The sequence below is a fragment of the Crinia signifera genome, chromosome 4, assembly GCF_055691185.1.
Source record: "Crinia signifera chromosome 4, ASM5569118v1, whole genome shotgun sequence".
In the NCBI taxonomy this organism is placed as follows: Eukaryota; Metazoa; Chordata; class Amphibia; order Anura; family Myobatrachidae; genus Crinia; species Crinia signifera.
Window position 1 is genome coordinate 287,055,758 of NC_139220.1, and position 22,876 is coordinate 287,078,633.

The 22,876-nt window shown below is 45.2% G+C and overlaps 1 protein-coding gene across 3 annotated transcripts; it reads left to right on the plus strand.

The window, feature by feature from the left end:
- Positions 1-1,879: 1,879 nt before the first annotated feature.
- Positions 1,880-22,331, plus strand: ASH2L (ASH2 like, histone lysine methyltransferase complex subunit). 3 transcript variants are annotated; one of them, XM_083184903.1, is made up of 16 exons: positions 1,880-2,001; positions 4,319-4,385; positions 7,784-7,926; positions 8,007-8,095; positions 9,871-9,965; positions 10,541-10,636; positions 10,897-10,992; positions 11,239-11,311; positions 12,069-12,159; positions 14,192-14,409; positions 14,593-14,760; positions 17,548-17,741; positions 17,845-17,937; positions 18,749-18,847; positions 20,733-20,792; positions 21,341-22,331. In XM_083184903.1, the coding sequence occupies exons 1-16, from the start codon at positions 1,898-1,900 to the stop codon at positions 21,446-21,448; spliced, it is 1,794 nt and encodes a 597-aa protein (XP_083041029.1). In that variant the 5' UTR covers positions 1,880-1,897; the 3' UTR covers positions 21,449-22,331. The 3 variants fall into 3 exon arrangements, with proteins under 3 accessions (XP_083041029.1, XP_083041031.1, XP_083041030.1); XM_083184905.1 differs by having other exon boundaries at positions 1,973-2,022; XM_083184904.1 differs by lacking the exon at positions 1,880-2,001 and adding an exon at positions 2,119-2,270.
- The last annotated feature ends 545 nt before the right edge of the window (positions 22,332-22,876 follow it).

The following is a 22,876-nucleotide window of genomic DNA, read 5'->3' on the forward strand; positions in this document are numbered from 1 at the left end:
GAGTACAATCAAACGCACACATCTAACAGCAGCTAAAATTACAGACCAACCTGAAGACCTGGGCAGTAGGGATGATGTAATGGTTAGCATTACTGCCTCACAGCACTGTGGTCATGGGTTCAATACCCACCATGGCCCTAACTGTGCGGAGTTTGTATATTCTCCCCGTACTTGCGTGGGTTTCCCCCCACAATCCAAAAATATACTGGTAGGTTAATTGGCTCCGAAAAAATAAACCCTAAAATGTCTGTGTGTGCATGTATATGTGGTAGGGAATATAGATTGTAAGCTCCACTAGGGCAGGGACTGATGTGAATGGTCAAATATTCTCTGTAAAGGCCCCCATACACTATGCGATTTTGGGACGATTTCATCCGATTTCGGCACTTTGTGCCGATAATCGGATGAAATCGGCCCAAAATCGTAGGTATGTGACATTTGATCCGATCCGATGTCCCGTGCGCATCGGACCGGATCAGGGAGGTCGGACGGTCTGTACATACGATCACGTCCGACCTCCCTGTATGCATATGCCTGCCACCTGACAGGCATATGCATAGACACCGGGGGAGTAGTGGGGGCGGGCAGCGGCAGTAGTGGGGACGGGCAGCGGTGGTGGGGGCGGCCAGCGGCGGTAGTGAGGGCGGGCAGCGGCGACGGGCGGCGTTTGCGGTGAGCGCAGTGTACTTACACATAGCAGCAGCGGCGGGGACGGGACGCGCAGTGGCGGCTATTATATTTTTAAAATACTTGTCAAATGACCGGCCGCTCTCTGATTGGCCGGAGAGCTCTCAGCCAATCAGAGAGCGGCCGGTCATTTGACAAGTATTTTAAAAATATAATAGCCGCCACTGCGCGTCCCGTCCCCGCCGCTGCTATGTGTAAGTACACTGCGCTCACCGCAAACGCCGCCCGTCCCCACTACCGCCGCTGGCCGCCCCCACCACCGCTGCCCGTCCCCACTACTGCCGCTGCCCGCCCCCACTACTGCTCACCGCCCTGCAGCTCCCCGGGTTTTTTTTACATGGGATAAATCGCATGCGATTTATCCCATGTAAAAATGGCACATCAAGTGCCAAATTGTATGTGAGCCTCCCGGGGAGCTGCCGGGCGGCTCGCAGGTAAATTGGGTCCGACTTGTCCCTAGGACAAGTCGGCCTAATGTATGGGGGCCTTAAAGCGCTGCATAATATGTACGCGCTATATAAGAAACTGCTAATAAATAAGACCTATACACAGTTCAATTTACAGACCTCACCTAACAGACTTTTGTGCTTGCAACAAAACACGGTTGAAGAAACTGGCGCTTTACTGAATCTCGACCAAATACACATTTCAAGATACTTTGTAGAACTGTCTACCTTCTCCTCGTCGACCTATTGACACGTTGACCTTTTGACAATGTTGATCCAGTCTTTTCCACCATCGGTGTCAAGCTTTAACGAATAGTTTCCTATAGTTTTTTTCCCCAAGGGGCAGGGACACAGGGCATAGATCTGCCCTGGACCCCCATAAAGCCCTGCCCCCATATTCTGATGGGCCAACAGGCAAATCGATCAAAGAAAATAGATGGGCATCGATATTTAAAATCATCAATGGTCATCCACTGCATAGTTACACACTATCATTGGCCTGTTGCACTTTTGCTATAATTGGCAAAGACAACGATGGCCATCCCTACTAGCCAAGGGGAGGGGCTGCACTAAATCAAGTACCCTTTCCCGCGCTCTCGCCTGCAGTAGGATGACCACGGCAAAGGACTGGCAAAGGAGTGCAGCCCCCTCTCGCCCATACCAAAGATGGCGCTGGACATGCGCATTCCGAGTTTGTGCGGCCTCGGCCGGGCCCCGCCCTTGTCCCCGCCCACGGCAATGATCACGTGATTTTGTGTATCAAGATGGCGTCGGCGGCGGAGAAGGAGGGTGCTGAGGTGGGAGGAGAAGGAGGAGGGGGCGGCCTGGCTATCTCTAGCCCGGCAGGAGGCGGGGATAACCGGAGCAGGTGAGCCGTTGCTGGAGTGCGGTGAGAAAGGGAGGGGCATGTGCACACGTGGTCTCTGCGGGATGAACGGCAGCGCCGTTGCGGGCGTTACCAGTGAGCGGGTCACGGGGTGGGGTGTGGGCGGCTTCCGTGTACTCCTCAAAGACGCACACGTGTGTTTCCTCTGTGATACAACATGCATGGTGCACACAGGGAGCCCACTCTTTGTATCTGCTGTACAAGAACCACAAATCCCAGCATGACTTGCAAGCGCTTATGTCGACGCGCTGGTATGTTGGGGAGACGCAGTTGTATGCTTTCTTTGTAATGCACATACAAGTAGGCTCCTTGTTTACTTTCGGCTCATATGGACTACAAGTCCCATCATGCCTTGTCACACCAGCTGGAGGCTGGCAGTAGCAGGTATCCCCTTCCCATGACAGATGTGTGTCTGCTGCCTGCTATCAGCATCGCATGGGTCACTCACAAACCCATGCGATGCAGGTCACTGTCTGCTACTCACAGCCAAGTAGTCCACAGTGCTGCCAAATGTATCCAGATTTTATACACTCTTGTTTAGATCATATACACGCGCAGATCCATGTACACACGCTATAGCTCAGCGCATGCGTACATCACTGTATCGGGAGGTTGCACCTTTTAAATCAGGGGTGGCCAAACCTGTCCTCAAGATCTACCAACTGTGCATGTTTTCCAGGCAACCTGTGGATCTATAGTACTAGGAATAAATGCAGCAGGTTTGAAAATGTGACCGTTAGTATGGACTACAGCTGTGCACCAGCTAGGTGATGTGGAAAACATGGACCGTTGGTAGATCTCGAGGACCGATTTGGCCACCCCTGTTTTAAATGGATGTGACCTCATGATCCTCTATACACACCTATACAATTATTGCGCCAATGTCAGCAGTGGATCTATAATGGCTGCAGTGTGTACCGTGCACAGTGGGACCATGCTGCACTCTCTGCAACCTTTTTTAATTTTTTTCATAACATCTAACTCGCTGGAGTCCAGCATAGATAACCAGTAATATGGAGCACTTGGGAAATAACCAGAAAAATGTCAGTCGCACCATTTTTACAGAGACTTGGGCAGCACCTATTGCTCAGAATACTCTAACTGCAGTCTGCTATAGATCCCACGCAGGGCCACTCTCTCAATGCACCTGCTTGGTGCGTGCTTAGCTTTGCATTGCTCAACTGGTATATGGATGGCCATCAATGTATGATCTATATTTTACATGTGCTGTCGTAGATTGCAACAAATTGCTACCAAATTTGTTGTGTGTTTGTTGCAAGTTTATCTGTGGCATTGGATAATTTCTCCACATTATAAGCTTAATTTTTCTGATCCGTCATACACCTGGGGGGTGATTCAAAGCTCGCAGCTTACTGAGTCCTTGTGATGCCACCTTGGCGAATACCCGCCGCTGTTTCCCCTCGCAAACATGCAAGAGGATGTGTTATGAAGACAAATCACTTCAAGAAATGATTTGATGGTCACCAACCATCGAATCATTTCTCCTGCCTTTGCAAATATGTCATGCGGGCGCTGGGACGAAGACAGGGCCCACCCCTGCATGCCCATGAAACGCTGGACATTCCCATGGCCTAGCACCGCATCTGCAATATCCCTCCCTCTCTGCTGCGAATGGCCCAGCGACATTGTAAGTTGTCGGTTGTTCACAGTCGGGGTTTGAATTTGGTTCACTAAGAGTGAACCAGAATCGTCCCCCTGGTCCACCGGTAATGCTGACCAAAGACTGCACAATAGAGTGGATGATTAGGGAGGAGCAGCTGGGCAATAATCAGCATGTCTATATACACTGTAATATTAATGGTGGCAGTACTGTACATTCACAGAATGGAATTGGCTGAATGATGGTCAAAGTGATTGGACAGATTTGAATATCCAATCAAACAATGCTGACTGCTTTTCAGCCATTTTCAGACCATGAACAATTATCGTTCATGTACATACACTAAAATGATAATTGTTCAGAGCAGTCGTTTAATTGGGTGATCTGAACAACTATCATTTAGTGTATGGCCAGGTTTTCTCTACAAAGGAGACAACAAATCAGATGTTACTGTATGTGTACTGGACTGGTTACAAAATATAATAAAGCACCAGTCCACAGATTTATATTGTAGCTGTGTAAAAAGAGGGCCCTTCCCAGTTTCAGTAGATAAAGATGCTTTAGTACCACCTCATCTGTATGTAGATTTACATACATGTTGAGTTTTCGTCAACGGTCATAAAATGCTTGCCATTTTGCCAGTGGTTTGTGTATTAAATACACAATTTTTAATTACAGTGACTCCATTCAACTGAGTTCTGCAGCTGGGCTGGATACAGAGTCTTCCAACGAAAAAGACGCTTTGGTATGTAATGTACTAACCAGATTTTATAGACCTAGCAGATTATGAAGTGTATTATTAGTTCTGTGGCTGTGTATAGCTTTATGGTTCTGTAAGTATATTACCGTCATACTTGCCTATGTGACCCTCTCCATGAGGGAGAAAATGCTCTGTTCCTGGACTTCCCTGGTAATGTATGATTGCCATCACCTGTGGTGAAACACCTTTCTTGTCAATGACCCAGCTCACCACAGGTGATGGCAATCATACATTACCAGGGAAGTCCAGGAGCAGAGCATTTTCTCCCTCGTGGAGAGGGTCACATAGGCAAGTATGATTACCGTCCTTTCCCCTATAAGTCCCTGATTTATTAACTTTTTGTGTAAGTTGTTAAACCCTATTTTTCCATTAAGTATATTTAAAGTCAAATTCAATAACTAGAAAGTATAAGCCATTTAGTAGATTAAGTTTTATAGTTGTTTGCTGGTAGCTCTCCGTAAAGCTGCTGTTAATGAGCGTGGTAAGCCTAATGCCCCGTACACACGGGGAGATGGTAGAAATGTGCTGAAAACTCTGGTTAGGCACAGAACGCTCAGCACACAGTGCTGCCCCAGCGATCTGTGTTGAGCGATCTGTGATTGCAAGTGTTCCAAATTGAGAGAACTGGCAATTACTAGATTTATACTCCATGTATACGATGGTATAGGGGGCCATACACACTGAGTGGTCCGTGCTTCATTTCTAAGAGATCTCTAGAGAGATCGCTTAGAAATGGTGCTGTAATCGCCCTGTGTGTATGGCCCATTAGTTATGATAGAGCTGGTTAAAATACTTTGGGGTCAATACTATTAGTGCCAAAGGGTGCGAGTTGCTGTTCGGGTTCCGTTTAAACACTGACAATGGCACCCGAATTAAGCCTATATTGCACCCTTCGCAGGGCAGAATTTGCTTAAAATTGCGTGCACCCTTATAGAGGTGCGAGCACTTTTTTAAGCGAATTCAGCCTGCCTTAACGTGCGCGCGGTGCCGTGATGATTTGTGAGTGCAAATCATCCGCACCTAATATGATCGCACCTTTTGTACGTAAGTCAGGCAAGTGATTTTAAAAGCCAACTTGCTTATTTAATGACGATGAGAACTACAAAAATATACACAAGGGTTAAATTCAGATCTTGTACATACATTCTTTCCAATCATCTGCCCAATATGGGGGTGATTTAGGTTGGTTTGCAAAAGCAAACTCCTCCTTTTAATGGACAAAACCATGTGCACTGCAGGTGGGGCTGATGTAACATGTGCTGAGAAAGTTAGCTTTGGGTGTTATTTTGTTTCTGTGCAGAATAAATACTGGCTGCTTTATTTTTACACTGCAATTTAGATTTCAGTTTGACCATACCCCACCCAAATGTAACTCTCTCTGCACCTGTTACATATTTCCCACCTGCAGTGCACATGGTTTTGTCCATTGAAGGAGTTTTCTCTTTGCAAACCAACCTGAATTAGGCCCTATGTCTGTTAGGCAGACTCCATTTGAATAGATAGTTGCTGCTAGGGTTGCCAATCCCGGAGCATTTTTTCAATTCGGGATTGAAAAATGCCGATCCCGGGATTGGCTTACCTAATTAAAAAAGCCGCCCCGCATATTTACTTACATGTGCGGCCGGGAGGGTGGGCGGGCGATTACTGATTCCGGGAGGTGGCCACTTCATGCCGGGGGCAGGGAGGTGGGCGGGCGGCTGGGCAGGCAGGCGATGACATCATCATTCTGCGCGCCCAGGATGGGCTGTGCAGCGTGACCTCTGGCCTCGTCCCGGTGCATAGAACCTCAGTGCCGGGGAAGGGAGAAGTCGGGCAGCGTCTGAGCACACGCTGAGATGCTGCCCGGCATTAGACTGCGTATGTGCAGTTTAGGGCCTTATTCAGATCTGAGCTCAGTACAAATTTGGGTACTTGTTTCCTAGCAGGGCACCCACGATTTTGATCGTGGGCATCGTTAGTAAAAAAATTACAGCGATTTTACATAGGGAACAATGTTAAATGGCCCACAGACCCCAAATACCCACTCTGAAGTGTGAAATGCCCCCCCCCCCCCCCCAATTGTTAACGCCACCCCACGATCAACGTCAACCTGAAGCGTGCCCACGAGGGGCAGCGGTACGCGTCCTCCAACCTTTTCATACCCCTACTATCCACTAGGGCGTGGAGTGAGAATAGAATAGTGTGGCGAGCCACCGAGCCCGAAGTGTGGCGAGCGGACACCTGTGAAGCCCGCAAGGGGATGTGGATACCTGTGAAGGTATCCGCGTCCCCTCGCGGGGCTCGCTGCGCTCGCCACGCTTCGGGCTCGGTGGCTCGCTGCGCTCGCCACACTATTCTATTCTCACTCCACGCCCTAGTGGATAGTAGGGGTATGAAAAGGTCGGAGGACGCGTACCGCCGCCCCTCGCGGGCTCGCTGTGCTCGCCACGCTTCGGGTTGACGTTGATCGTGGAGTGGCGTTAACAATTGGGGGGGTGGGGGCATTTAACATTGTTCCCTATGTGAAATCGGGTCAATTGGGACATTTAACATTGTTCCCTATGTAAAATCGCGGTAATCGCGTCGGTCGCATCGCATGTCATTATAATGGCATGCGATGCCCGCGATGGGCGCCCTGCTAGGAAACAAGTACCCAAATTTGTTTGGAAAATGGGCAAAACCATGTGCACTGCAGGTGGGGCAGATGTAACATGTATAGAGAGAGTTACATTTGGGTGGGGTGTGTTGAAACTGAAATCTACATTGCAGTGTAAAAATAATGCAGCCAGTATTTACCCTGCACAGAAACAAAATAACTCACACAAATCTAACTCTCTCTGCACATGTTACATCTGCCCCACCTGCAGTGCACATGGTTTTGCCCATTTTCAAACAAATTTGTACTGATCTCAGATCTGAATAAAGCCCTTAATCCTGAAATCCCGGGATTAGAAACTCCAATCCTGGGATTTAAATCCTGGCGTTTTAGGGGCCAAATCCCAGGATCCCACCGATCCCGGGATTGGCCACCCTAGTTGCTGCTAGTACACAAAAAAAAAAAAGCCTGCAGCATCAGGGCCAACTTCTCAATTGCTATACAATGGAGTTGTTCGCTTTCTTCTATACAGTGCAGCTTGTACAAGTTTGGGCTCCTCATTTTCAGACCTCCCAAGTTGGGTCTCCTGCGAGGAACCTAGCTTGTTGTGTCTTCATTAGTCAGGCTTGTTGTGGTGCTGAACTCCGGGTTCACATTCAGGTATGCAGGCTCCTAGTTAGTAGTAAATGTAAGGGAACACCAGTATTACCAGAAGCATGCATATAGAATTATGGTAGGCATGTGACTGAAATGTGGCTTATGCCTCTTGGCCTTATTGGAGATAAGAATAATGGTTTGTCTGTTCCAGGACTCCACTGCTGAAGGTGAAGCCATGGACACTCAGCCTGGCTCTGTGGATGAGGATAATGGACGCCAACTAGGCGATATCGAACTGCAGTGTAGCCTTTGTTTGAAATGGTTTGGAGCAGAAACCTTTGGTATAGATACGACGTAAGTGACTCCCGTGCTTGGACCTTTCATATGAAGACCGCAATGAGTATGCATTATAATATGTATTTCTGTGTTTCTAGGTCCTGTCTTCCTTTTATGACTAACTACAGCTTCCATTGTAATATGTGCCATCACAGCGGAAACACCTACTTTCTGAGAAAGCAAGCCAGTAAGTCAGCACTATAACATCTAGTACAGACCAGTCTGGTACTTCTCAGTGAATTGTCCCTTTTGTCCAGTGTATTGTGCATTACCAGACCAAGCCAGGGCCCTCACTTTACTGCAAGTTTTTCCTCTTTTACACCAAAGTCCTGGATCTGACCCGGTATTTGGAACACTGTTCCAAGCCAGGTCAAATTCGGGATTTGCTCCATTTACACTGCGGTGCTGACCCTCAGTGTAAATGGGGTGTCGATTGGAGATTACACCATCTCCAAGCGCCGGGGCCCCGGTCCGCCACACTGGGGTGAAGCCCAGCACCAAGGTAAGCTGCTGGGCTGCCCCCAGCCTTTGTACACCGCTAGCCCCTGAGGTGAATGGATGCAGCACACAGGCATCCATTCACCTCCTCCCTGCCCGGCTGCTGTTGGCATACCCGTTTATACTGCCCACACCCAGGTCCTCCCTGTGTTCATGGACCAGGGTAGGATTCGGGGGTAAATGGACCCATGTTTTTTTTTTTTCAGTACTCCTTTTACACTGATGCTGACCCATGTCCACTCCGGGTTTTTGCCTCAGTGTAAAAGGGGTATAACAAATATCAGTGTTTCTAGCACAGATGCACAACCTTATAAGTTAAGTATAATTGGTATATTGGGTTTGGAATACTCCATTTCATTAAGTGGCTTTCTCCCGCATCTACCAGGGAGCACCAAAGTCCACAATTTTGTAATATCTTGGACTATCCCTGGAAATAAAGGGAAGTTGGGAACTATGTATTTATTTATTTTCCCTCTTTTCTCTGCCCCACCGCCCACACACTGGGGTAAATTTACTATAGTGGAGTTCTGTTGAATATGGGATGTTGCCCATAGCAATAGTTTGGATTATACTTCTTTATTTAGCGCCTTCTAGAACCGGCATTCCCAACCTCGGTCCTCACAGCACATGAACAGTGCAGGTCTAGTGATGTCCAAGCTGGAGCACAGGTGATATCATTATTGCCTGAGTTATTTTGATTTAACCATCTGTGCTGAAGCCTGGATATCACTAAAACCTGCACCGTTAGTGTGCCTGAGGACCGAGGCTGGGAATGCCTGGACTAGAACATAATAGAATCTGATCCCATCCAACTCCCATCTTAGTACATGTATGCCACAATCCTTAGAGACTTGGAGTAACTGTTTGCAGCATCATTGCACTGTTCAGATAATGACTCCTAGCAGTGACCCCCTTCTCAGCTAATTGGTAATCAAACACTACTGTTGTAACAATTAAGGGGATATTCCTGATGCCTCAGGCACCCGAAGCATAAGCCACAATAAGCAGCCCTCGGATCCGTGATAACACATGGGCCCGGGAACTTTTCCACTCTGAATTAGGCCCAGAGTACGGTCTCCTGTGTGGGTGGATGAGCGTCTCTGTATGCAGCATACCCATAAGTGCAAAATGTAGCATCTATCCAGCCCCTGACATTTCTGCTACCATGCATCTAAATTTGTTCTGCAACTCTGTATGGAAAGAATCGGGAGGCATGTCCAGGTGACACGCGTCGGTCCCATTGAATATACAATGTCAGAGACAGAAATTGTACTTCCTGCCTGCTCCTATTGATAGTCACACAAACACATCCATCACCATAGTAAATATTATATAAATACAAATATTTCTGAGCGCCACCAGTACATTTCATAAATTCAAACTTTAGTATTGTGGGGATTAACTTCCGTTCTCAAATAATAATCATGGCAATATTTCAATTGCTGTCTGTACTCCATATTGCAGATTTGAAGGAAATGTGTCTCACGGCTTTAGCAAATCTTACATGGCATTCTCGGAACCAAGAGGAACATCCAAAGACCATGTTTTCCAAAGACAAGGTACCCTCTAACTTTATGAGTTGTATCCTATTTCTGTGCAGAAGTCTTGCTTTAATAATCACATGGGATGCTTGTCTGAGTGACTCTGCTGTTTTTGAGGTTATAATTATAAATACTAACACAGCACCAGTCATGTAATGTTAGGCCTCGTCTCACAAAGCAGCCTGATTGCACAGCCGTTTATATAGTTAATTAGCTACCCCTTTCCGTTATTGCTTTTTGTACTGATCGGAGCAGTCTGGTACCGGCTGGCCTTTCAGGTAGGTGTTAACTGACTGGTAGTGGCTGTGGCCAGACTGAGGCCTAGGAAGCCTGTAGGGGCCATCGGCCATATATGTTCGATAGAGTTATTATATGGTGTATATAATAAACAGGACGTATACCACTGTCACATGGCTACATATAAGCAACCATGAATTTTCACTGCCATTCTCCCCAATGATAGTATTTACCAGGTGGGATTACACTGTTATTATTTATGCCTGGGTCCCCCAGTCTGGCAATAAACCTGATTTTCCCATGCTGTTACAGTAATGTAGATTAGGCTGTAGCACTAATACTTTTTGTTTCTGCAGGATATAATTCCATTTATTGATAAATACTGGGAAAGTCTGACTACACGGCAAAGACCAGGGAAGATGTCCTGGCCAAACAGTATAGTGAAGACAATGGTAAGTGTCACGGATATATAATGGCTTCTGCCTACCTTCATTTTCTGTATAACTTGTCTTGTAGCAAAGACCTTGTGTAACGCACTGTATAACCTCATTAAGACATCCCGTGATTGGTCGTTCACTTAGCACCGCAGGTCTGTATTTCTGTATGTGGTCATCAGGCATAGTGTAATGTTGTGTCCTAATGTAGTGATTTCCGGTGCTCCTGCAATGTAGTATGTACTAATGTGTGCTGGTCTCCATCCTGTTCATTTCAGACTAAGGAGCGGGATGTGTTTTTGGTGAAAGAGCACCCGGACCCAGGCAGTAAGGATCCTGAGGAAGACTATCCAAAATTCGGCCTCCTTGACCAGGTGACTGCTGTATTAATTGTGACATTTCCCCATCAGTCACTTACCCAGTATTACTATAGTACATATCACATAGTACATATAGTAGTGCAGTCACATAACCCACTCCTTCACCCACAGTGCATCTCCCATCTTTTTTGGTTGTTAGTACTGAGAAATGGATAGAACTTGGATTTCTTCCTTTGTTTACCCAGCTTGATATTTCTACAGGTCTGTCTGGCATGTTATTAATGTCTCCTTATTTTGTAGGATTTGGGAAATATTGGTCCAGCCTATGATACGAAGCAGAGCAGTGCATTGTCCGCCGGAGGTGCTTTAAATGGTGAGAAGATGTCGGATATGTAGAGTGTGGGTTGTCTTGTAGAGTACATCAGAGCATCATGCCTTCCTGTCTGTAATATTGTAAATTGGAGATCTATATTATGTGTTGGGTGTGGTATAGAGGCCTGACACTCGGGATTCTGACAGTCAGTATACCAACATTGGAATCCCAACTGCCAGTAGGGGCAAGCGCATCAAAGCCCCCTGCGGGCTCAATGCGCTCACCACAGATCCTGTTCTCCCTCTATTGAGGCTGTGGACCCCCAGAAGGGGGAATAACCCATGTCAGTTGGGAATTTTAACAGTCGGGATCCCGACAGTTGGAATACGTGAGGGGGGGGGGGGGTCATCCGGAACCTTATGTGTTTGTTATATTAAAATATTCTGATCCTATATCAAGTTTGGCATCTCTGTGTCCCATGCATGGAATGTAGGCCGCCTCCTCCTAGTCTCACTCAGTGGACCTTGCTATGATTGGCGGAATTAAGCCCATACCCATAATCTGGTCACTATGCAGCTGTGGGATAGATTATGCTGAATAGTTGGCAGAGTGTTTGCAGGATAAGGGTGTATTTTCCCTATATTTTGGAGCACACTGTCTAACATACCAAGGCCTATACCTGTACTGCTGCCCACTTGTCCTGTTAGTAAACCTAAATCCCTAATATTGCTCTTTCCTTAAGTTGTGTTGGCTGATTGCAGCTTAACCATCCCTATTGGTTTCCTTTTATGTCTGACCATCCATTTTTGGTTTGTAGGGTCAGCAGCAGCCAGTTCTGCCAAAGGTAGAGGAGCCAAGCGCAAGCAACAGGATGGAGGATCCACCAGCACTGCCAAAAAAACCCGCAGGTACAGAATCTGTATATAGATTCCTGGATGTTTAGAGGAGAATTTCCTGACCGACTCATTGGCAGGTATTCAATGCCGGTGCGAGCGGCCGGCGAGGGGGTTAAACTGCGAGGATCACAGAAAACCAGTGATCCTCGCAGTTTAACCCCCACGCCGGCCGCTCGCACTATGCAACGTTCCGGGGGAATCCTCACCGTCACAGAACGGCAAAGATTCCCCTAAACTGCGAGAGCCGAGGCTAGTGCAGCAAACTCGCTGTAATTAGCCTTGATTCTTGCAGCTTTTGGAGGCACATACGCCAATTCTCCCTCGCTCAAAAAACGGAGCGAGGGGGAATTTGTGTATGAGGGGGGGGGGGGGGGGGGGCAGTTGAATACTGACAGGGTGAGCGGTGACTGCGAGCAAAAAGTCCTGCTCGCAGTCACCGCTCGCCCATGGCATTGAATATATGCCTGTGAGTGACCCCTCAATCTCTTGTCAATTTGCAATTGTTTTCTATGGAGATGAAATCTGTTTCGTAACCTAACTGTCTGTGAGTAAAGAATATTTTATTGATTTAAAAAATAAAAAAAGCATTGTGATGCATCTCACAAACCACTTTTATTTAAAAACCATAATTGACAGGGTAATAGTGTATAAAGTTTGATAAAAATGTAGTGAAATCTAGGGGCCTGATGAAGACGTGGCCAGTGCAGTCGCTTAAGTTCCGCCGTGGGAAGATGACGTAATGTTGGGAGGGCGGGTGTGTCCGGGCCGATCCGTCAGAAAGCTGCAGCAGTTTTGTGATGTCACGCCTAGCCGCTGTCTGACCTGTTTCTGGCTGTGCAGCCAAGGAGCTGCCGGTCATATGCAAATGATTTGCTGTGGAGCAAAGCGCTTGCACTTTAGCAATGTGCCTGCAAATTTGTGCGGGTACATTGCTGGGTGGGACGGCCTTGTCGTGATGTGCACCCCCTCCCCCCTGAGCTGTTATGCTATGTGGCTTCTTCCTATGTATAAGTAGAATACTTATTCTATCTGTAGATGTAGGTACTTCTCCGTATCTTAGAAATAAGATATTTGGGTTTTTAGTCCCGACAGTACCTCCTTAAGCCCAACCTCCCATCACGTATATTTTTACATTTCTGCTTCTTTTATTAATGAAAGTACCCATAAGTGTCATAAGTAACCTGTATGGAGAGCTCCCTACACTTATCAAGTGACAACAGGGACACAAAGGTAACCACTTCCCAAGGTCATCATTGCTAAAGGTATGGGCACATAAATTGCTGAGATTATACGTGGTCACTAATGAAGAGAAAAGTAAAACATAACCATAAGGATCAATTTGAACTTTGTTCCAGATTGAAATGAAGCGGTTTCCTAGTCAGAATAGAAATATATTTTTCCAAAAGCCCAGATGTCTCCTACCTTGTGTTAACTAACAACAGGGGTCCCTTCTTTCGTTTCTTCATTGGGTGTACTTAGAATGTGTAGGAATACTACAGTACTAAGAATTTGTAGCTGACACGGGGACAGAAGTAATAAAAAGTGCAGATTTTATTACTAAATCCGTTAGAATCACAGAGCAGGTACTTATACGATAGAGAAATCACATTGGCATTTAGTCCACTTTATTGAAATCTCAATTCAAAAAATATATATTGTATTTTTTCCATTAAATTAAATCTTATTAAAAGTATTAAGACAAAAAGACTGGCATTTTTGAAAAATGCAATGTCTTCTGCAAAAAAGGTGTATAATTTGTGTGTTCACAAACGGTGAATGGGCCCAGCACTGACTGAGGAAGCTCTCGGAAGTGACCAGCCACTAGATGGTGCTCAGCTGGTAGGAAATTCCATACAGGACTGATCCTGTAATGTAGTAAAAGACCGATACATACCAAGATCTGTGCATGTTCTCAGTATGGAAGTAAAGCAAAGCACATTGTTGTTCTCCAAGTATTGTTCCGTGCAGAAGGCGACCCTCCAGACACTGTAGGTCTCTTTATATAAGGACCTGTGTGTTAATAATCTGACCCTTTTCTTTCCAGTGACCCGCTATTTGCAGCACAGCGCCTTCCTCCTCATGGTTATCCACTAGAGCACCCATTCAACAAGGACGGGTACAGATATATCCTGGCAGAGCCTGATCCACATGCACCTGACCCTGAGAAACTGGAGCTGGACTGCTGGGCGGGAAAACCAATCCCGGGGGACCTGTACAGAGCTTGCTTATATGAAAGGGTGCTGCTCGCCCTCCATGACCGCGGTGAGGAGATTATATAAGTGTATTAGACCTCTCCATGGATTGTGCAGTTCTGCTCTCATTACTGACTGTTCTGTGCTCTCCACCTTTCCTCCTGCTACTATTAGTAACAGATCGGCCGTCACTTCCTTTCATCATCCTATTGCCCCACACTTTGTATAGTCACATAACCAATCGTCTCTTTAGCTCCCCAGTTAAAGATCTCTGACGACCGTCTGACTGTTTTGGGAGAGAAGGGATATTCCATGGTGAGGGCGTCCCACGGTGTGAGAAAAGGAGCCTGGTACTTTGAGATATTTATTGATGAAATGCCCCCTGATACGGCTGCCAGGCTGGGCTGGTCTCAAGCTTTAGGTAAGTTGCCTTCATGTGTGGGATGTAATGTTGGGAAATGTCTATAAAATCACATTGGATAAGAAATGGCGGCTCTCCCAGAAAAAGTAACGCCATTTAAATAATTGCCATTTTACATTTTGGAGTCAAACAAACCTGCCAAGAAGGCTACAAACCCCCCCCCCCCCCCCCCCCCCACCCACCCACCCTCCTCCTGTCCCTCTTAAGTGAACCACAAGTCCTCACATCCAGGGCTGTTGAGACCGATGTGTGGACCAGATACTGAATGGGGTGTGGCCAAATCTGGGAGGCTTGACCACATCCCTTCTGGGAAAAAAAAGATTGGACAATACTCTAGGGGAATCCCATTAGGTGCAATTGGTTCGCGCCTGTGACTAAGGGAGGCTATATGCCCCACTATCAGTACCGTCGGACATGCAGATTTTTTTGTTTGCACGGCAAAATGTATGAGTTCGGCACTAGAAGAAAGGGCGAGTTAGTGCCATTGCTGGCATTTACACACCATGACAACGCCTTCTCGGAACTAATTGGATTCTCCCCTTTACGTGACACCAGGACAAAGGGAGATCTGTCCCCTCAGCAGCTTGCCTGGGCCTCGTAAAAATGCTTGGGCCTGGATTATCAGTAGCCGGTCACAGCAGCCCAGAGATATTTAATTCCATTACAGCATCATGTTATTTTACACTGAAATCTGTAATTCTACAACACACTTGGTTTAAAATATGACAGTCCCACACCGTGCAGCCATCCGATAAATCTGTGTTCAAGAAAATAAGGACTAAAACATAGATTGTGACGGCAGATAAGAGCCACTTCCCATCAAGTCTGCCCTTTTCTAAACATATTGTTACCTCAAAACCTATTGGTACATCACTGAGACGGGCTGTAATCTGAAGGTGTGGCCTGTAAATGCTGGGCTGTACAATAGGGAGGTACTAAAAGCAGTAAAGGTCATAGGGCAATCTAGTAAAACTGAATTTCTGAAACCTCAGGATTAGCTAAACCTGATGTAATCCAGTGTAAGCAAACGGCTTAAGTGTAGCTCTAAATAAGCCCAAGTATTAGTTAAAGCCGGCAGAAGAGCCGTTTATTTGTATGTTCTACGTAAATTACACTAATAGAGCAGAGCGAGATTAATATAGGCCACAGTGGTTCTTGTAACAAGCTCTGTTTGCTACAGGAATATTACCAACTGCAAGTTATCAAGCTGACATGCTGGCGAATGACATCATTTACATCAATGTAGCATTTGCACAATATTTATTTTATGTAAACCAGTTGAAGACCACATGGTGTTCCAAAGGTTTATAAGAAAACATTAGAGGAAATTGGAATGGGTATGGATCTTTTGGTCGACAGTCAAAAGGTCGACATGGGATTTTCACTGTTTATTGACCCAAATGTCGACATGGACACTGAAACGTAGCACCGCTTGGCTCGCTGAGCTCGCCATGCTTCGGGCACTATTTTATTATCCCACCACACCTAGTGGATGGTAAGGCATGAAATACCGCCTGTCGGCTCAAAAAAACAGTAAAAAACCCATGTTGACTTTTTGACTGTCGACCTTGCCCATGTTGACCTAATGGTGTCGACCCAATGCTTGTCGACCTAATGACCATATCCCATGGGAATTCAAGGGAAAAACAAAGTATGAAGTGAAAAAATAAATTTGCAAGAGAATGAGGGTGAACGAGGAGTTTCCATTCCTGTGGTTCTTGTTCCCCAGTTACATAAACACCTCGTCACTGAGCAATGTTTCGGATGCGTATTATGTACAGCCCCAGATTTAGAATTATTACAAGTTATGTTTGTGCCTGAAAACCTCTCATGGTCAGAAGGGGGTGGGGATGGGCACAACGAGAGTCAGAGCCCGAGAACCCTTAGGCCGGTTTCACACACTCCGGCTCCTGCCGGACGGTGAAATCCCGCACGATTTCTCTCCCCTGAGCTGCATGAGAGGGGATGTATGCAGCATTTATGGGCTCGGTGGGCAGTCATTATATGCTGCCTAGCGAGTCAACCTGAATCAGGCCCACCGTGCACAGCTGTGTTATTCACACCTAGAATTTTATATCCCGGGCCACAGATTAAAACCGTTATTAAGTGAACACTTGTTACACTTTGGTTGAGCTTTTATCTTGGGACCGGGCTTCAACTATTTTCATTACGGCCGGTATTCAATACTATGTAACAAAGTGTAGTGCAGGAGAAAGTAACATAATGATTTATCGGTGGCGTAAAGTGCTCATTACCTTAACAAACAGGCTTGAGGTATAGTAAACCTTGTAGCGGGCTGAGGAACGACTTCTTATACTGTAACATATCCAATGCAGGCAGAAGGGATGATCACTTGGCTTTCTGCACATAATCTTAATTGGGCAGTTTCCTCAAATACACACTGTGGCTCCTTACCCTGCATGCATTGTGTCTCTCCAGTAAACGGAAGACACTCCTCAGGCAGCCATTACTACTGTATATCACAGACCCTTCTGTCCATAAGTGCACCTGCTATTTCGTATGGGGATATTGGAAGTCATAGGCTTTATTCCCGTGCTTTTAGGACCACTAAGGACCCTAGTAAACCCGGGTAAGGGGCTTTGGGCTTGTTATTGGCCATTTAATTTTATATTTATTATCTAAAACCATTCTTCCTAAGATCACAACAAAGGATAAGCATCTTTCCCAGTGACATCTCACTCCTTCTCACTTCTTTTGTTTTGCACACTTCTCTGTCAGTTCATATGGGGATTTCATTGTAGTTGTGACGTCTACTTGTACATTCAGGTAATCTCCAGGCGCCACTCGGTTACGACAAGTTCAGCTATTCATGGCGGAGCAAGAAGGGGACCAAATTCCACCAGTCCATTGGCAAACACTATTCCGACACCTATGGACAGGGTGACACGCTGGGGTTTTACATCAGCTTGCCCGATGAAACGGAGACTGCACAGGCGCTGCCAGACACCTACAAAGATAAGGTAGGTGGGGTATTCATAGACCATTACATTGTTACCACCCAAGGAAAATGTTACCGGTTCATCCCTAAATACAATATCTGCTGTCCTGTGTTCTCTCTCTAAGGCTTTGATCAAATTTAAGAGTTACCTGTACTTTGAGGAGAAGGATTTTGTCGATAAAGCTGAAAAGAATTTGAAGCAAACACCCGGCAGTGAGGTGAGTCGCAAATGAATAACGATTTGGCTTATAGGGTAATTTAATGTATTATTCAAGTGGCTTCTATTATATATATTACAGAGACCTGCACTGCTACACAAAGGACTGTTAAGCTGTTGCAGGACGTCAGCTGCCCGCCTGTCTTCATCCAGGCGCACGCAAATGAAAGTCTGTTTCCACTGACTTCTGTTTATTTCTCCTGCAGCGGAGGCATGTGAGGGGATGTGTTCTCACATCCCCTGCATGTTACCAAGGGGAATTGGCGGGCGCTTGGTAAGCTGTGATATCGTGGTTTACCGAGTTAGCCTGAATCGGGCCCATTGTATGAAGGTGGAATTATCCCCCAAATGCTAGTGTTGAAGCAGTTTCACCAGATACTTTCTGGATAAAGGGCTATTTAACCTTCTCTATTAACCAGGCAAACTGGTGACCTGGGCAGACCTAAAATGGAATGAGCACCCTAATGCTTTTGCCTAGAACATAAGTAGTGTGTCAGTGTAAAGGTGGCCATACACACGCAGATTTATCTTCAGATCTGGCTGGTTGGAAAAAAAACCTGGTTATGGATGAGAGCAAATGACAGTTGACCATTTGCATGGAAATGCTGGAAATCTGACAAACTGTCACTCATCCGACCATAACCATGTTTTTGTTCCAACCAGCCAGATCTGAAGATAAATCTTACTAGTGTATGGGCACCTTAAAGGTCTCGCAGAGAACCTCAGTGATGATGGTGTGACTGGAATAGCCAGGTGTGGCAACTGCATTTCTGTTCTGTTTATGCATTTATGTCTGTTCCTTGTAACTGCAGATTATATTCTATAAGAATGGAGTCAGTCAAGGAGTGGCCTATAAAGATGTATTTGAAGGTGTATATTACCCTGCAATATCGCTCTACAAGTGCTGCACAGTAAGTATATACATCAGTCTGTGTGTGTGTTTTGTGTTCAGTGATGACTGAGTTTTATTAGCTAAAGCAGGTTCTCCGGCTGCTGTTGAACTACACATCCCAGCATCCCCAATTTTTAGTATGCTCAAAAAGCAAAACTCTGGCAGGGGATGCTGGGATGTGTAGTTCCGGAGCGTCTGGAGGCCCGTGATCTATAGTACAGCATAAGTCAGATCAGGGAGAGAGATTCCTGCTGCCCATCCCTCTTGTATTTAGCTAATGCTTTTGTCCTTTTTTGATTGTGTGTCAGTCAGGGCGAGATCTCCTAAGTATCAGGGGTTTGCCTTTAACCCTTTCAGGGCTAACGTTGCTGTGAGCGATCCTCAAAATGCCAGTGTCGCTCACAGCCACAGTTCTCTTAGTATAAATAAATACAAATACAGCCAAGTCAATTCATTGAAGTTTAGTTAAATATTACATCCAAAAATATTTATGGATATTTTTGAGGATCTCTCACAGCAACATTGGCACTCAAAGGGTTTAATAAAAAGGTTTGCTTGGCAGTTTTCACACCTACTGTACATTGACAAATTTCCTTGGCGCTCAAAGGGTTAATGTAACCGACTTAAGCATAAGATGTGAGAAAACTGGAAAAGCATATTGGGGTCAATTAAACATGCCACATGTAGTATTAAGTACCAGCAAATAAATTTTTACGTTCGTCACAGGGTATACCGCACCCCAGTGATACTACATAAGGCAGGTATAAGGGACAATACTAGATGTCCAAAATGTACGATGGAAGGAGTAGGGTTTTGGCACCTGATATGGGAATGCCCCAGGGTACAAATATTCTGGGAGGAGGTATGGAACGATGTCAGACTAACTGTCCCAGATATAGTACAGTGTGGCCCCAGTGCATGTTTATTCGGATTAGAGTTAGGGGGAAGTAATGCAACACAACTATATCAATATATTATCACTCTGACGACTCTGGCAAAGGTGATCATTGCACGCACTTGGTTTGCAGTGAATCAACCAGATATAGCGAAATGGAGAGCCCTGGTGAGAGACGTGATTAAACATGAGAACTATATGCATTATACAAGAAATACGATGCCTAAGTTCCATGGTAAATGGGACAGATGGCGTAACTCCAGATTACACATAATAAATGATGAAGAAGAAGAGCAGCTGAATGATGGGCATTGATCCGTTCAACATAAGAAAATGGGTAAGAAAAGCGGTAGGGGGGAGGGAGTGGGAAATGGGAAAATAACACACTAGTACACAAAAGTATATAGAAGAATGCACAAAAAAGGGGGGGGGGAAGGAAAAAAAAAAAGAGATCATATATGGTAAATATGTATAACACGGGAAAGATGACCCATGTACACTAAAGGTATAGATTAATAAATAAATAGAAATGAATCTATATATGAGTAAACACTAAAGTAAATAGGCACAAAATTATACGAAAAAGTATAAATATATAATAATATAAATAAATCTTGACAAGTAAATGCATTTGAATATAACAAGATAAATCCTGGCACATAAGGGGTTAGAAGTGGATTTTATAACAAGATGTTGCACGGATCAATGCCTAATAAAACAGGACGATAAAAGTAATCTGAGAATCGTGACAAATAGAGGATTGTACCAATAAGGAACGTCAGGAGGGGCTTATGCGCTGTGAAATAATGACTGGTAATTGATTAATGACTTGTAATTGTTTATTGTTAAATGTAAGTTAGTCATGTAAATGTATGTACTGGGAAATGTATGTTCATGTCTGTGATGATATTTTTGTTATTTTTTGTATATATATAAAATCAAATAAAGAATTTTTAAAATGAAAGCATAAAATGTGGTTCATCGCATAAATATTTTATTTTTATCATAGGTTTCTATAAATTTTGGACCCCAGTTCAGATACCCACCGAAGGATGTGTCTTTCCGTCCGGTAAGTACTTACTCAGTAATGGTATATTGCTGGGTGCTACAGCGCTGCCTATATGTAGTTGATTGTGTATGTGTGTGTTGTCTAAGTAATAGATGATGAGAAGGTTTGGGTAGTAAAAGCTGATTTTATTTATAAGTTGGTGATATAGGGCAATTTGTGAGCTGGGGAGATGTCTTTAAATGGTGTTATAATTACACCACTTAGGGGTCCCCCTTTTCCTTTGGGGAAATTTCCACTACCGTGTCACCCGATGTGATTCCCACCAGGGATTCAGGTTTCCCCTCTTGGGGTCCCTTTAGAATTCCATAGGTTCACCCTATAGGTAATATCTGCACTTGTAGAATCTGCAGCCTACTCCTAGAACCATTGTATTTTGTATGCCCTGCTGTTTGATCACTTATATCAGAGTGGACCCTTTAAGTAGGAATGTTATCAGGTACCGGTGTGCTTGCTGTGATTGGGAAGATGATTTCTTTGTTTAGCCAATAGTATTGCACCGCTAACCACACACACACAGCATCACCCTCTTTTTTGTTTTGCCCCCACAGATGAGTGACATGGCATGGAAAGCCGTTGTGGAGCACACCTTAGCAGATGCCCTGTACCATGTGGAAACAGATGTCGATGGCAGAAAGAGTCCTCCATGGGAGCCATAACCTTTTGATTGTGCAAACACAAAATCTCCATATTACTTTTTTATTATTTGTCCCCCAACCCCCTTCCCTCCATTAAGATCACTGAAGAGACCAACTAAGTGCAGCACACAAGAGGGGGGGCTGATGGGTCTCCTGTAACAGCCCGTTCCACCTTGTGGGGGCTCTGCCTGTGATCTCGTGGGAATGACGTAGACTGCCCTATTTCTCAGGTTCCACTGTATGCAGAGGCTTAGGAATAATCTTGATTTGCCTTCTATTTTCCTGGGGGTCGGCCAATGCTGCCACTAACCACCAAGGTGTATTCACTGAACTAAGCAACCCTTTTATATGTAGATCCTTTCCCCTCCATGGCCAGTACATTATATAGAATTAAGAAAACATACCTCTACCCATCCATACACAATGACTCGTACTCTCCTGAAAGCAGCCGTATTGCTTGCTAGGTCCTGAAAATGGCACCTTTCATTGCCACTGGATCGGCATGTGTATTACCCTCTGGGGACAGTCGTACAGTCCCATTACATGCGCAGCGGTGCGTGTTCTACAGTGTTGTTCCTTTAGGACTGCTCCCCAGGATGCATTCCAGTTACAGAGCGATGGGTGCTATTGGGATCCTAGACTTGTTGACGGTTCAGTAAGTAAATCCCTTTATGATAACATATTGCCTCAAGCCGGTGCGATTGCTGTGAACGCCTTACTGTTATCTGTATCCCAGATATTCATTTCTGTTCTCAAACTCTACCACGAAGGACTGCAAAGTACCGTACCGAAACACACAAAGTCTTCTCTGCGTCCTGGGAAGATGTCTGTGTGTGAGCCCCCGAGTGTGGTGTTCATTCAGATGTAAGGAAAATTATTTGTTTTAAATAAAAATTAAAAATATGATTGACAAACCTATGCGTGTTTATTTCTATAGATGTTGGACACAATCTTGATATTTGTAAAACTGTCAGAAAGGAAAATGTTAGTTTACACTCAGATTTAACCTTGAGTGAACAAAATAGCCGAAACCTGGTTTGTTAGTATGGACCAGAACATTTCCTGCCATAGCGTCACAAAACCCTATTTTACAGATTATTATTCCTATTCCATATGATTATTTGCTGTTAGACTAAACCTAATCCATACATGGTACAGTCAGATAGTTAAAATTGAAAACAAGTTAAAGTTGAGCCTTAAGCTTTGTACACACTGGATGACATTTTAAACTATTATGCCGGTTCAGAACGACAATATGTAAATGTCGCCCAGTGTAAGCCCGATGTTGCTGACAATGCGAGCTCCCGCACATCGACGTCATCCTCCATCGTCTGCATGCAGGATGACGGAGGCTATCGCTAGCAAGAGCAAGGCTTTGGACCGCAGCATGGCCCTCGCCGTTGCTTGTTGCTGCCGACATTGGCAAGTGTGTATGGTTGAATAGTAATG